This window comes from Scyliorhinus canicula, chromosome 17, assembly GCF_902713615.1.
Source record: "Scyliorhinus canicula chromosome 17, sScyCan1.1, whole genome shotgun sequence".
Taxonomy (NCBI): domain Eukaryota; kingdom Metazoa; phylum Chordata; class Chondrichthyes; order Carcharhiniformes; family Scyliorhinidae; genus Scyliorhinus; species Scyliorhinus canicula.
Genome location: NC_052162.1, coordinates 131244382 through 131260853, shown reverse-complemented (window position 1 = coordinate 131260853; position 16472 = coordinate 131244382). Strand labels below are relative to the sequence as shown.

The following is a 16472-nucleotide window of genomic DNA, read 5'->3' as shown; positions in this document are numbered from 1 at the left end:
GCTCCACAATTCAATCATGGCTGATACGTTTCTCATCCTCATTCTCCGACCGTCTCCCCATTCACCGGATCCCCTTATTAATCAAGAACCTATCTGTCTCAGTCCTAAAGAGACTCGGTGATTTGGCCTCCACAGCCTTGTGCGGCAAAGAATTCCACACATTAACCAGCCTCTGGCTGAATAAATTCTTCCTCAATTCAGTTTTAAAGGTTTGTCAATTTGAATTTCACCTGCAGCACATCTAGTTTATTGCTTACACTCTCTGCATTACTTTATAGAATTCTTACTTGGGCTATATCCCCCAACCTGTCCCTCAGCATTGATGCTTTATGAAATAAAAATGAAATGAAAATCGCTATTGTCACGAGTAGGCTTTAAATGAAGTTACTGTGAAAAGCCCCTAGTCGCCACATTCCGGCGCCTATTCTGGGAGGCTATTACGGGAATTGAATTGTGCTGCTGGTCTGCTTGGTTTGCTTTCAAAGCTAGCGATTTTAGTCTGCGGCTTTGCCCTCGGGTTCTAGTTTTCCCCCACTCGTGGAAACAGCTCCTTCACTCCACTTAGGCCTCTCCGTATCCTGTAAGTTTCAATAAGTTTCCCCCTCATCCTGCGAAACTCCCAACGAGTACAGACCCAGAAAAAGGAGGCAAATACACATGGGATACAGGGTAATTTGATAAAGTGAATTCAAAATTGGCATAGGAGACGGAGGGTGATGACAAGACGGCTGCTTCAGTGACTGGAAGCCAGTGACCAGTGGCATACCACAGGGATCTGTGCTGGGTCCCCTATTATTCATCATTTATATAAACAACATAGATGACTATGTGGGGGGGTAGGATCAGTCCTTTGTGGATGACACAAAGTTGGGCTTGGTGGTTAACAGTGAGGTTGAGTGTCTTGGGTTATAGGAAGATACAGACGGGATGGTCAAATGGACAGCAAATTGGCAGATGGAATTTAACTCTGAAAAGTATTAGGTGTTACAAATTGGGAAGGAGTCATTTGATAAGGAAGCATTCAATTAATGGCCTGACACTGGGAAGCTCTGAAGAACAAAGGGACCTTGGCGTTTGTCCATAGATCTCTGAAGCAGAAGGGTCGGTTAATAGGATGGTGAAAAGGCATACGATACACTTGCCTTTATCAATTAAGGCATAGATACAAAAGCAAGGAGGTCATGTTGGAGTTGTATTGAACTTCTGTGAGGCCACAGCTGGAGGACTGCGTGCAATTGTAGTCGCCACATTATGGGAAGGATATGTTTGCATTGGAGAGGGTGCATGTGATTGCATTGGTCTTATAGGCCAGGGTTTAAAAACTCCAAAGTGTGTTGCAGAGTTCACCTGACCTATAACTTTTATGTTGAGTTTGGCTAGGGTGAGCACAAGAGCTTGCACTTCAGGTGTTATTCAACAGTCTTCCCAGACACTTGAATCAAAATGAGCTTTATTCTAAGAATTTAGTTAATATTTATATGAACACAGCAAGAATTTTTATCAATTACAAACATAAAGATATCCCACAGCTACAGTAATCTATGTATGACACTTAATTAAGTCCCCATTAACTGTTCCAATTCAAAAGCAAAATCTCATAAACCCAAACCCCTTTTCAAGGGCATGGTCCAGCATCTGCATTCTCGCTTAAATAAGACTGGCTTTCCCTGAGATTCTGACCCTGTCGCACCAGCAGGTTTAAACCCTTCCGGAAAGCAAACTATGTTTTTTATTTACTAAATCAGGTAGTTATAATCAATTTTTTTTCCCCCCGGAACAACTCTTTAAAATGAAAGTAGAGACAGGCCAAAACACTTTCTTTTTCCGTCTGATTCCACAGCAGCCAAAAACTGAAAGCAGAAGTAAAAACAGCGCACAGAGCCACAGCCCAGCTCCACCCACCCAATGACATCAATGAAGCCATGTGATAAGACAAAAACCTTTCTTAAAGGGACACTCCCATGACATTGGAGAGGATGCAGAGGCGATCCACCAGGATGTTGCCTGGGATGGAACATTTAGGTTATGGAGAGAGAGGTTGGATAGGCTTGGGCAGTTTTTGTTGGAGCAAAAAGCTGAGGGGTGGCCTGATCGAGGTGTAGAAGATTGAGGGACATGAACAAGGTGGATAGGAAGCAGCTGTTCCCTTAGTTGAAAGATCAGTCACAAGGAGACACAAGCTCAAGATGAGGGGTGGGGGCTATTTAGCACAGGGCTAAATCGCTGGCTTTTAAAGCAGACCAAGGCAGGCCAGCAGCGCGGTTCAATTCCCGCACCAGCCTCCCTGAACAGGCGCCGGAATGTGGCGACTAGGGAGCTTTTCACAGTAACTTCATTTGAAGCCTACTTGTGACAATAAGCGATTTTCATTTCATTTCATAGGCGTTTAGGGGGATTTGAGGAAAAATGTTTTTACCCAGAGGGTGGTGACGGTCTGGAATGCACTGTCTGGGAGGGTGGTAGAGGCGGGTTGCCTCACATCCTTTAATAGGTACCTGGGCGAACACTTGGCACGTCAAAACATTCAAGACTATGAGCCAAGTGCTGGCAAATGGGATTAGGTAGGTGGGTCAGGTTTTTCATGTGTCGGTGCTAACTCGATGGACCGAAGGGCCTCTTCTGTAGTGTTGCTGATGATGCAAAGTTCAGTGGCATCGTAGGCAGCCCAGATGATAGCATAAAATTGCAAGGAGATATTTACAGACGAGGTGAATGGGTAAGATTGTGGCATTATAAACAAGTGTGAGGTTATCTGTTTTGAACCATAAAAGGATAGAACTGAGTACTTTCTAAATGGAAAGAGGTTCAGTACAGTGGGTGTCCAAAGAGACTTGGGGTTCATAGAATCTACAGCACAGAGACAGGCCCTTCGGCCCAAACTGGTCCATGCCAACCGAAGGGCCCATCTAAACTAACCCTATTTACCTGCATTTGGCCTATATCCCTCTAAACATAGAACATACAGTGCAGAAGGAGGCCATTCGGCCCATCAAGTCTGCACCGACCCACTTAAACTCTCACTTCCACCCTATCCCCATAATCCATTAACCCCTCCGAACTTTTTGGTCGGTCACTAACGACAATTTATCATGGCCAATCCACGTAACCTGCACATCTTTGGACTGTGGGAGGAAACCGGAGCACCCGGAAGAAAACCCACGCAGACACGGGGAGAACGTGCAGACTCCGCCCGGACAGTGACCCAGCGGGGAATCGAACCTGGGACCCTGGCGCTGTGAAGCCACAGTGCTATCCACTTGTGCTACCATGCTGCCCAAACACCCTTCCTATCCATGTATCTGTCCAAATGCCTTTTCAATGTTGTCAATGTCCCTGCCTCAACCACTTCCTCCGGCAGCTCATTCCACAGACATATCACCCTCTGTGTAAAAAAACATTGCGCCGTAGGTTCCCATTAATTCTTTCCCTACTTAACTTAAACCTATGCCCTCTAATCCTCGATTCCCCGATTCTGGGAAAAAGAATGAGTGCATTCACCTTATCCATGCCTCTCATGATCTTATACACCTCTATAAGATCACCCCTCAGTCCCCTGTGCTCCAGAGATAAAGGTCCTGGCCTGTCGAATCTCTCCCTTTCACTCAGTCTCTTGAGTCCTGGCAACATCCTTGTAAATCTCTTCTGCACTCTCTCCAGTTTAATAACATCTTTCCGATAGCAAGGTGACCAAAACTGAACACAATACTCCAGGTGAGGCCTCACCAATGTCATGTACAACTGCAACATAACTTCCCAACTTCTATATTCAGTGCCCTGACTGATGAAGGCCAGCATGCCAAAAACCTTCTTCATTGCCCTATCTACCAGTGACTCCACCTGTGGAGAACCGTGCACCTGAACTCCAAAGTCACTCTGTTCCACGATACTCCCGAAGGCCCTGCCATTCACTGTGAAAGTCCTATCTTGATTTGACTTTCTGAAATGCAACTCCTCACACTTATTTGTATTGAACTCCATTTGCCATTTCTCGGCCCACTTCCCCAGCTGATCACGATCCTGCTGCAATTTTTGATAACCTTGCTCACTGTCTACACTCATTTACTCATCATGCCTTGTACATTCATATCCAAATCGTTGATATAGATACAAACACGAATCTCCTAGTTACTATTCTCCTAGTTACTCCCTGATTTAGTTAATTACTCCAGTTTTTCAGAATTAGAACAGATTCCCAACCAGCCAATCAGCTTTACTCTGATGGCACAGTGAAACACATTCGGCCCATTGAGTCCATGCCAGCTCTCTGGAATTATCCAGTCGGTCCCATTCTCCTGCTCTATCCCTGTATCCTCGCAGGTTTATTTCCCTCAGATGTCTATCCAGTTTCCTTTTGAAATCAAATCATTCACTGTGTCTATTTTCAAACTCCCTCACAGGCAGCGACTTTCAGGTCATTGCCGCTCGCTGTGTAAAATCTCATATCTCCTGTACCTTTTACATACAAACTAGGAACAGGCCACTCGGCCCCTCGAGCCTGCTCAGCATTCAATAAGATTGCGGCTGATCTCATTCTAACCTCAACTCCATATTCCTGCCTCCCCCTGATGACCTTTCACCTCCTTGCTCATCAAGAATCTATCCAGCTCTGCCTTAAAAATATTCAAGGACTCTGCTTCCGCTGCCTTTTAAGGACGCGATTTCCAAAGTCTTACAACCCGCAGAGAATAAAAAAATCCTCATCTCCATCTGAAATGGGCGACCCCTTATTTTGTAGTACAGTGGTCAGCACTGTTGTTTCACAGACTAGGGTTCCAAGTTCGATACCCGCCTTGGTCACTGCGGAGTCTGCACGTTCTCCCCGTGTCTGCGTGGGTTTCCTCTGGGTACTTCAGTTTCCTCCCACAAGTCCCAAAGACGTGCAGGTTAGGTAATTTGGACTTTCTGAATTCTCCCTTCCTATACTTGAACAGGCGCCGGAATGTGGCGACTAGGGGCTTTCACAGTAACTTAATTGCAGTGTTAATGTTGTGACAATAAAGATTTTTCTTTTTAACCACTGTGCCAATGGAAGTATAGCTTCCCTGTTTTGGTATCAATATTACTATTTATGAAGATCAAGAGCGAATTTGCTTTGCCAACTATTCTCTTAATATGTCTTGTAGCTGTACAAAATCCCTCTTCACCTTTCTCTCTCCTCCCAAAGAGGCCAGTTGGGTTTTTATGACAATCCAGCAATTTTCATGGTCACTTTTTCCCAGTGCCGGCCCCACAAATGATCAGATTCATTCAGTTCAATTTCACAACCTGCCTTTGTGTTTTTGTGGGTTCTCTCTCACTCCCTGTTTTCTGTTTTAAATCAGTTTCAGAGGGTGTTCGAAGGGGAGGCTTCAAAGTCCGGAAACTCAAACCAAGCATCACATCAGGATCTGACAGTCCTCAATTTATCATATCCTGAACATCATCGGATTTTGAACATGGAAGGCATAAGTATCGTTCACAGTGAGGAGAAACCGTACACGTGTTGTGTGTGTGGACAAGGATTCGCTCAATCATCAGGCCTCACAAGCCACAAATGCAGTCACACTGAGGAGAAACTGTGGAAATGTGAGGACTGTGGGAAAGGATTCACTTCCCCATCCAAGCTGGAAATTCATCGATACAGTCACACTCCGGAGAGACTATTCATCTGCTCAGAGTGTGGGAAGGGATTCACTCTGTCATCAACTCTGTCCACATATCAGGGAGTTCACACTGGGGAGAGACCATTCACCTGCTCAGAGTGTGGGAAGGGATTTACTATTTCAGCCCACGTGCTGAGTCACCAGCGAGTTCACACAGATGAGAGACCGTTTCGATGTCCAGACTGCGGGAAGTGCTTTAAAAGTTCTGGGGATCTGATGAGCCATCAACGTGTTCACACTGATGAGAGACCGTTCAGATGCTCTTACTGCGGGACTGGGTTCAGGCGATCATCTGACCTCATTGTACATCAGCGAGTTCACACTGGGGAGAGGCCATTTATCTGCTCCGAGTGTGGGAAGGGATTCATTCAGTCATCTGACCTGCAGAAGCACCAGCGTATTCACACTGGGGAGAGGCCGTTCACCTGCTCTGAGTGTGGGAAGGGATTCACTCAGTCATCCGACCTGAGGACCCACCATCGAATTCACACTGGGGAGAGGCCATTCACCTGTGACAAGTGTGGGAAGGGATTCGCTCAGTCATTCAACCTGCTGAGACACCAGGGAATTCACACTGGAGTGAGACCGTTCGCCTGCTCCGAGTGTGGGAAGGGATTCACTACTTCATCACACCTGCTGAGACACCAACGAATTCACAGTGGGGAGAGGCCATTCGCTTGCACCGAGTGTGGGAAGGGATTCAATGAGTCATCCGAACTGCTGAGTCACCAGCGAGTTCACACGGATGAGAGACCGTTTCAGTGCCCAGACTGCGGGAAGTGCTTTAAACGTTCTGGGGAACTGCTGCGCCATCAACGTATTCACACTGGCGTGAAACCGTTCATGTGCTCTCACTGCGGGACTGGGTTCAGACAATCATCTCAGCTCACTGAACATCAGCGAATTCATACTGGGGAGAGGCCATTTGCCTGTGCCCAATGTGGGAAGGGATTCACTCAGTCAACCGACCTGCGGAAGCACCAGCGAATTCACACTGGAGAGAGACCGTTCACCTGCTCCAAGTGTGGGAAGGGATTCACTCAGTCATCCAACATGCTGAGACACCAGCGAGTTCACAAGTAACCACAGTGATTGGGTTTTGCTGTTACTCACTTTCAGGATTGAACCATATTCATTTGGGTCTCTTTCTGCTGATAACAATTCCAGCCCATTTATAGGGGCTAATATTCTGGCTAAAAGTTAAATAAATTAGATTTGTGTGAAATACGCAATGTGTTGAAACTTTTTGATATCTCTGACACAAGTTAGTTCCTTTTGAAGTATTCTCGCTCTCCCCTGTCTCTTCCATCCTCACCTCCAATAAGAAGCGTGAGGAGCTTGTGGAGCTTCTTTGTGACTGAGATTGAGTCAATCCGATCAGCTGCCTCTGCTGCTTCCCTCCCTTCCACGAGCCCACCGGACCAAACTGTCTCTAAATTTCATCCTTTCCCGAGCCCTGAACCCACATCTTTCTCTAGTTTCTTTCCCATCTCCCCTCATACCCTCTCAGAGCTCATCTTGTCCGTGAGACCCAGCTTCTGCTCCATCGACCCTATGCCCACTGAGCTACTGATCAGCTAACTACCTGTGTCCATGGATATTGTCAACATTTCTCTCTCTTCAGGAACTGTGTTATGGGCCAGGGTTTAGAAAACTCCAAAGTACATTATGGAGATCACCTGACCTATAACTGTTTTATTGATTTTGGTTACGATGAGTGCAAGAGCCTGCCTTTCCCGTGTTATACAACGGAGTCCTTCGGTGCTTTTTAATTTTAAAAAAACAAGCTTCATTCTAAGAATTTAGTTAACGTTTATATAAACACACACAGTCAGAATTATTAGTAACTACAAACATAAAGACCCCGTACAGCTACCATAATCTATGTATCACTCTTAATGAATTCCCCCTTAACTGTTCCAATTCAATAACAAGATCCCATAAACCAAAAAGCCCTTTTTACAAAAACAGCAGGTCACTATAATCATTGGGTTTCTTCCTTGGAATAACTCTTCAAATTTAAAATAGAGAGACAGGCCAAAATACTTCTCTCTCTGAGTCTACAGCAGCCTAATGTGAAAACCAAAGTAAAAACTCATAGAGCCACAATCCAGCTCCAAAACCCAAAGCAGAAGTAAAATCCAGGGCCACAGCCCAGCTCCACCCACAATGACATCACTGAAGCCATGTAATAAGACAAAAACATTTCTTTAAGGGTCACTCACATGATAACTGTCCCTCTGTCCTTCAAATCTGCCATCATCACCCCCTCCTCAATAAAACAAACCCTTGACCCTGCCATCCTTACAAATTACTGCCCCATCTACGCCTCCCTTTCCTCTCCAAACTCTTTGTACATGTTGTCCCCTCCCAAATCCTTGCCTGTCTTTCCCAGAACTCCCATGTTTGAATCCCTTCAATCAGGTCTCTGTTCTGTCACAGTAGTGAAATACAAGAGACAAACCGAATCTCACCCGGAGAGGAAGACAGACCATCCGGGAGCTTGGATCCAACACGGATATGTTCATAAGACTAGAAGCAAGGGTAGCAGCACAGTCATTATTGAGAGACAACAATACCTGCTGGAGACAGACAACTAAACAACATGAATCACAACACCAAGCTACCTAGACCCATATACCCGAGACAGGAAGGAGAATTGGAGACAGACTGGAAGAACTCAGATTTCAGACACGTTAACCAAAAACAGATGGAATATCTGAGGTACAACAGGTCGAACCAAGGAAATTCTGCCTGCTCCTTCAAATACCCAAACACATAAAGATTGTTATTATTGTCACAAGTAGGCTTACATAACCCGCTGCAATGACGTTACTGTGAAAAGTCCCTAGTCACTACACTCTGGCGTGTGTTCAGGTACACAGAGAGAATTCAGAATGTCCAAATCACCTAACAAGTACGTCTTTCGGGACTTGTGTGAGAAAGCCGGAGCACCTGGAGGAAACCAGCGCAGACACAGGAAGAATGTGCAAAATTCCCACACACGTGACCCAAGCTGGGAATTGAACTCGGAACCCTGGTGCTATGAAGCAACAGTGCTAACCACTGTGCTACCATCAGGGGAATACCACCAGACAGACCCATTGGATCAGACAGAGAGAAAATCAGACAGAATCATAGAATTTACAGTGCAGAAGGAAGCCATTCGGCCCATCGAGCCTGCACCGGCCCTTGGAAAGAGCACCTGACTTAAGCCCATGCCTCCACACTATCCCAGTAACTCCATCTAGCCTTTTTTTGGACACTAAGAGACTATTTAGCATGGCCAATCCACCTGACCTGCACATCTTTGGACGGTGGGAGAAAACTGGAACACCCGGAGGAAACCCACACGCACACGGGGAGAACGTGCAAACTCCACACAATCATCCAAGGCCGGAATACCTGAAACATCAACATGTAGGTGAAAATATTCACGAATAGACCTTTGAGTGAGTAAAAAAGCAATTTATTAATTTTCAGAGCTCTGCGAGAAAAGGCCTTTGACCCCCACAGTCTGTGCAGCACCTTTACTCGCCTGAGCTGAGGTTGCACTGGGTTAATATACAGAAGGAAAGGGGAATTAGTTTGCATTCACAAATACCCAATCAATTCTGTTCGCATCACAATTCATAACATGCATCTTCAATGCCATAAATCCCTGCAGGTTAGCTCCTATAGCCTCTAATTGGCAGTTTGCCGTACCCGATCAATTCATTACATAGATAAAGGTTACATAAAGCCATGGTGTCAATAGTCCAGCCACGTTGAAACATGTCCTTCCTCATTCCTTGCTAGTTCCTTAATTTGGGGCCCCTTTGTCAGTTACAAATAGCTAAGAATACAGACATTGGGCAAAGGTTGCCAACGGCCAATTGTCTCTCTGGATGCATCTGGTTGTGGATCACTTGATTAGCACAAAGCTTTACTACTTCAGCACAAGGAACTGATAATAACATCGGGTCAAGAACATTGACAGAGTCCATTTCGTATCAGGCGGCATCCATTTTGTATCTTCTGTAGTCCGTTCGGAATTCTACCTCTTCAACACACTGCTCTTAGTAATTGTATAATCAGTGGATTAAAAAGGTGTGTAATATAGAATAAAAACCGAAAATGCTAGATAACTCAACAGGTCAGGCAGTCACCCAAGGCCGGAATTGAACCCAGGTCGCTGATACTGTGGTGCAGCAGTGCTAACCACCGTGGCACATCTGTGGCAAGAGAAACAGAGTTAACGTTTGTTGTTTCTTGTTGTGACAGTTCTGCAGAAGGGTCAATAGACTCTTTTTTTTAAAAAGTCCATTGAAGTGGAAAGAAAGTGTTTTACTCAGAGGATTTCCTCGGGTGGATGTAGCTGTTACAAGGGGGCATAACTATAAGATTCCGGTTGGGAGATATAGGAGGGATGTCCGAGGTAGGTTCTTTACTCAGAGAGTGGTTCGCGTGTGGAATGGACTGCCTGCTGTGATAGTGGAGTCGGACACTTTAGGAACTTTCAAGCGGTTATTGGATAGGCACATGGAGCACACCAGAATGACGGAGTGGGATAGCTTGATCTTGGTTTTGGATAATGCTCGGCACAACATCTAGGGCCTGTTCTGTGCTGTACTGTTCTATGTTTGACACAGGAAGAATTTTCAGTCTATGTGATGCTCAATCTTCATCACACAGCGCCCGCAGTCTGATTGGCTGGAGGACCAAAGTCCATCTGGTCTCCAAATGCTCCCATTGGTTAGCACCTCAGGCAGGAAATGAGATTTTGGAACACACGCCCACTTGGCCAATGGGAAGAACTCAAAATGATGCAGAGTATCAGCCAATGAGAGAGATCTGGGATCAGCCCCGCCCCTCATTTACTTCAATTGGTTGGAGGACCAGCCACTCCTGCACGGTCGGCCAGGCCCACCCCCACTTCCCATTGGTCCGGAGCTGCCGTCAATCACTCCCCGGGCATTGTGATGTGGGACATGCGCAGTGTGGCTCATGTCCAGGGACAGACGCTTGTTTGTCTCATGTTCAGGCGGGAGGGAGGCGGATAAGCGGAGGCAGCGTTAGGGGCAGTGGGTGGGAGGGGAGGCTTCACAAACACCCAGTGGAGGCCTCAAAGCTAAAACAAGAAATTACCGGTCCCGAGTTTGCACCGAACGCGAAGGTTTTCCTGCAGAGCCTTTCCCAGTTAACCACCACCATCCTCCTAGGTAGCCATGATGTGGAGATGCCGGCGTTGGACTGGGGTGAGCACAGTAAGAAGCCTTACAACACCAGGTTAACGTCCAACAGGTTTGTTTCAATCACTAGCTTTCGGAGCACTGCTCCTTCCTCAGGTGAATGAAGAGGTGGGTTCCAGAAACATATATACAGACAAAGTCAAAGATGCAATACAATACGTTGAATGTGAGTCTTTGCAGGTAATTAAGTCTTTACAGGCCCAGGCGGAGCAACTGGAGAGAGGGATAATCACAGGTTAAAGAGGTGTGAATTGTCTCAAGGCAGGACAGTTGGTAGGATTTTGCAAGTCCAGGCCAGATGGTGGGGGGTGAATGTAATGCGACAAGATCCCTGTTGAGGCCGCACTCATGCGTGTGGAACTTGGCTATAAGTTTCCGCTCGGCGATTCTGCGTTGTCGTGCGTCCTGAAGGCCGCCTTGGAGAACGCTTACCCGGAGATCAGAGGCTGAATGCCCTTGACTGCTGAAGTGTTCCCCGACTAGAAGGGAACATTCCTGCCTGGTGATTGTCATGCGATGTCCATTCATCAGTTGTCGCAGCGTCTGCATGGTCTCGCCAATGTACCACGCTTCGGGACATCCTTTTCTGCAGCGTATCAGGTAGACAACATTGGTCGAGTCGCACGAGTATGTACCGCGTACCTGGTGGGTGGTGTTTCCACGTGTAATGGCGGTACCCATGTCAATGATCTAGCACGTCTTGCAGAGATTGCTGTGGTAGGGTTGTGTGGTGTCGTGGTCGCTGTTCTGAAGGCTGGGTAGTTTGCTGCAAACAATGGTCTGCTTGAGGTTGCGTGGTTGTTTGAAGGCAAGTAGTGGGGGTGACCTTGGCAAGATGTTCATCTTCATCGATGGCGTGTTGGAGGCGTCAAAATAAGATGTTGTAGTTTCTCCGCTCCGGGAAAGTCCTGGAGGACGAAGGTTACTCTGTCAGTTGTGTCCCGTGTTTGTCTTCTGAGGAGGTCGGTGCAGTTTTTTGCTGTGGCACGTTGGAACTGTCGATCGATGAGTCTAGTGCCATATCCTGTTTGTACGAGGGCATCTTTCAGAATCTGTAGGTGTCTGTTACACTCCTCCTCGTCTGAGCAGATCCTGTGTATACAGAGGGCTTGTCCATAGGGGATGGCTTCTTTAATGTGTTTAGGGTGGAAGTTGGAGAAGTGGAGCATCGTGAGGTTATCCGTGGGCTTGTGGTAAAGCGAAGTGCTGAGGTGACCGTCCTTGATGGAGATGAGTGTCCAAGAATGCAACCAATTCTGGAGAGTAGTCCATGGTGAGTCTGATGGTGGGATGGAACTTCTTGATGTTATCGCGTAGTTGTTTCAGTAATTCTTCGCTGTGGGTCCAAAGGAAAAAAATGTAATTGATATTATCGGATATTATTGGTCATTGAGTTCCAGGTCAGTACCACTCTCCATGGGGGTTCACTAAACCAGCACAGGTTAGTGTTCTGGGGACAGGTGTTCAAATCCCATCATAACAATTAGTGGAGTGTAAATTCATATAGTAATCTGAAATTCAAATTTCATCTCAGTATTGGTGACCGTGAGTTTGTGGGAAGGGGAGAGTGTGTGGGACTGAGATTTGCAGCTTTGGGAAACGAGAGCAATAATTATGCCCCAGGAACTAGAATGATCTGTTCTAAGTTTCTGTCCCGGACTAACCTGTGCAAATTGGTTTTATAGGATCACAAGGAGTGGATTGGCGGACAGGAAACTCAAGTCAAACATCACATCAAGATCTGACAGTCACTCAATTCATCAGGACCTGAATATCATTGGCTTTTGAATGTGGACGGAGAAACCTTTGTCTGTTCTGTCTGTGGGAAAGATTCCAGCATCAGCGTGTCCGGAACAGCACCGGGATGGACACACCTGAGTGAGATTGTTCCAGTGCAGGGACTGTGGCAAATAATTTAATTACACATTGTGTTGAAATTCACTGACGCACTCACACTCGCCTGCATCATGTGTGGGACGGGATTTTCTTGATTATTCATCCTGCAGCAGCACCAGCGTGTTCAGACTGATGTTCCAAATGTGGGAAGGGCTTTAAAGCAGCAATGATCTGTCGAATAAACAACACACTCATATTGGAGTGAAGCCATTCACCTGCTCCCGAGTGTTGGAAGGAATACACTCACTCATCTCATCTTCTGAGACACCAGGTAGATCACAAGTGTCTTCAGGTGTTTTACTGGGGATCGGAAGAGGATTTTCAGATGGAAAATTAACAGTCACTCAGTTCATCCGGACTTGAATTTGACTGCGGAAGGAGAGATGTTTGTCTGTTCTGTCTGTAGGAAAGGATTTCAAACATCAGTGTGACTGGGAAAGCACTGAGACACACACAACACACACCCCAGTGAGAGAGTTCCAGTGAACTGACTGTGGAAAGAGCTTTAACCAGTTACACAGCCTGAAAATTAATCACACCATTCACAGCGAGGAGAATTTGTAGACGTGCTCTGTGTGTGGACGAGGTTCGAGGTTTCAACTGTTTGTCCAACCTGGGGAGACACGAGGACACCGGCACCATGGACAAACCATGGAAATGTGGGGACTGTGAGAAGGGATTCATATCCCCGTCTGTGCTGGAAATTCATCGGCGCAGTCACACCGGGGAAAGGCCATTCACCTGCTCCGAGTTTGGGAAAAGGTTCACTCGACTAACCCACCTCACTACACACCAACTTGTTCACTCTAACACAAGACCTTTTAAATGTTCCGACTGTGAGAAGAGCTTTAAAAGGAAAGAAAATCTGCTGACACATCAGCGAGTTCACACCGGGGAGAGGCTGTACCCCTGCTCCGAGTGTGGGAAGGGATTCACTCAGTTATCCAGCTTTCTGTTACATCAGTGGATTCACACCGGGGAGAAACCATTTGCCTGCCCCAAGTGTGGGATAGCATTCATTCCTCTCCTTTCCTACTCCACTCCGAGGTCCCCACCTGCTTCAAGAAGACCACCATCATACCGGTGCCAAAGAAGAACCAGGCAACGTGCCTCAATGACTACGTCCCGTGGTCCTGACATCAGTCATAATGAAGTGCTTTGAGAGGAAGGTCATGAAGTGCAGGGCAGCACGGTAGCACAGTGGTTAGCACAATCGCTTCACAGCTCCAGCGTCCCAAGTTCGATTCCGGTTTGGGTCACTGTGCGGAGTCTGCACATCCTCCCCGTGTCTGCGTGGGTTTCCTCCGGGTGCTCCGGTTTCCTCCCACAGTCCAAAAGATGTGCAGGTTAGGTGGATTGGCTATGCTAAATTGCCCTTTTGTGGCCAAAAAAGGTTAGGTCGGGGGTTACGGTGAAACGGTGGAGGTAGGGTGCTCTTTCCAAGTGGATTGGCCATGATAAATTGACCTTCGTGTCCAAAATTGCCCTTAGTGTTGGGTGGGGTTACTGGGTTATGGGGATAGGGTGGAGGTGTTAACCTTGGGTAGGGTGCTCTTTCCAGGAGCCGGTGCAGACTCGATGGGCCAAATGGCCTCCTTCTTCACTGTGAATTCTATGAACTCTATAAGTGCATCAATTCCATACTCCACGAATGCCTAGACCCACTGCAATTCTCATGCCGCCGCAACAGGTCCACAGCAGATGCCATCTCCCTGGCTCTACACTCATCTCTCGAGCATCTCGACAACAAGGATTCCTACATTCGGCTCCTATTTATTGACTAAAAGCAAATTACTGCGGATGCTGGAATCTGAAACCAAAGAGAAAATGCTGGAAAATCTCAGCAGTTCTGGCAGCATCTGTAGGGAGAGGAAAGAGCTCATGTTTTGAGTCCAGATGACCCTTTGTCAAAGCTAAAAGTGCTGACACCCAACGAGTTTAAAAGTGCCTCCAGGACTCTGTTGTTATTGATGTTAATCGCAGGGCAGCACGGTGGCGCAGAGAGTAGCACTGCTGCCTCACGGCGCCGAGGTCCCAGGTTCGATCCCGGCTCTGGGTCACTGTCCGTGTGGAGTTTGCACATTCTCCCCGTGTTTGCGTGGGTTTCGCCCCCACAACCCAAAAAGGTGCAAGCTAGGTGGATTGGCCACTCTAAATTGCCCCTTAATTGGAAAAATGATTGGGTACACTAAAATTAAAAATAAAAAAAAAAATTGATGTTAATCGCATCCAGGACTGAACTGAAATCACATCCAGGACAGAACCATCTTCATTCTGACAGCTGGAGTTTGTTTGAGTTGATGTTAATAATCCCTGAAACTGAGATTAGAATAGATTGGCGCTTGATAGCCGGCACAGACACAATGGGACAAAGGGCCTTGTTTTGTGCTGTAAAACTCTATAACTCGAACCCATCTCACTTCACACCAACGTGTTCACTCTGACACAAGACATTTTATGTGTTCCGACTGTGAGAAGAGCTTTAGAGGCAAAATGGATCTGCTGACTCACCAATGCACTCACACTGGAGAGAGACCGTCCACTGCTCCGGGAGTGGAAAGGGATTCACTCATTCATCCACCCTGCAGAAACACCAGTGAATTCACACCAGGTAGAGGCCATTCACCTGCTCTCAGTGTGGGAAGGCATTCTCTCATTCATTCACCCTGCAGAAACACCAGCAAATTCACAAGTTAGGGGTTGGATTCTGCTGTTCTTGCTGCTGTGAATCACATCGAGGACTGAACCATGTTCATTCTGACAGTTGGAGTTTGTTTCAGTTGATTTTAATAATTCCTGTAACTGGAGTTTAATGTTCTGGATATAGATTAATTAAATCAGCTTTGTGTCAAACACAGTGTTGGAGCCCTTGATTTCTCTAAGATAAGAGGAGACTGATTGCTGTCCTGTTACTGACTGTTCCATTGTTGGTTCTTTTCTCCTTTGTTAATGGAAGACTTGTATTTATGTAGCGCCTCTCACAACTTCAGGATGTCCCAAAGTGCTTTACAGACAATGAGGTTCTTTTGAAGTGTAGTCACTGTTGTAATGTCGTAAATACAGTCACCAAATGTGCACAGAAAGATCCCGCAAACAGAAATATATCTGTGACCAGAGAATCTGTTCAGTGATGTTTGTTGAGGGATGAATATTAAGCAGTAAACCCGGGAGAACTCCCCTGCTCTTTGGAATAACATCATGGGAACCTTTACACCCAACTGAGGGCAGGCGGGGCCAGAGTTGAAGGTCTGATCTGGAAATCGGGACCTCTGACAGTGCAGTGCTCCCTCAGGACTGCATCAGAATGTCAACCTGGATTTGATGCTCATGTTTCTGGAGGTGGATTTGAACCCACAACCTCCTGTCTCAGAGGTAAGAATGTAACCAGTGTGAATTTGCTGGTGTGCAGTGAGGGTGGATGACTGCTTGAACCTCTTTTCACAGTGAGTGCAGCTGTACGGTCTCTCCTCAGTGTGAATTTGTTGGTGTGACACAAGGCTCACTGACTTCGTAAGTCCTTTCCCACACACACAGAACAGATGGTTTCTCCATGGTTCTGGTGTCCTTGTGACTCTCCAGGTTGTACATAGAATTTACAGTGCAGAAGGAGGCCATTCGGCCCATTGAGCCTGCACCGGCCCTTGGAAAGAGCACCCCACTTAAGCCCCACACCTCCACCCTATCCCCGTAACCCTACGCAACC

At 46.7% G+C, this 16472-nt stretch overlaps 1 protein-coding gene across 1 annotated transcript in view; it reads left to right on the top strand.

Annotated features, from left to right (window-relative positions):
- The window catches only part of LOC119951929 (zinc finger protein 420-like), a 98845-nt gene extending 91949 nt beyond the window's left edge, over window positions 1-6896 (top strand). Inside the window, exon 5 of the mRNA XM_038775320.1 lies at window positions 5639-6896. Coding sequence (XP_038631248.1) covers window positions 5639-6725 — 1087 coding nt within the window. The 3' untranslated portion in view covers window positions 6726-6896. The remainder of the gene's footprint in view (window positions 1-5638) is intronic.
- The last annotated feature ends 9576 nt before the right edge of the window (window positions 6897-16472 follow it).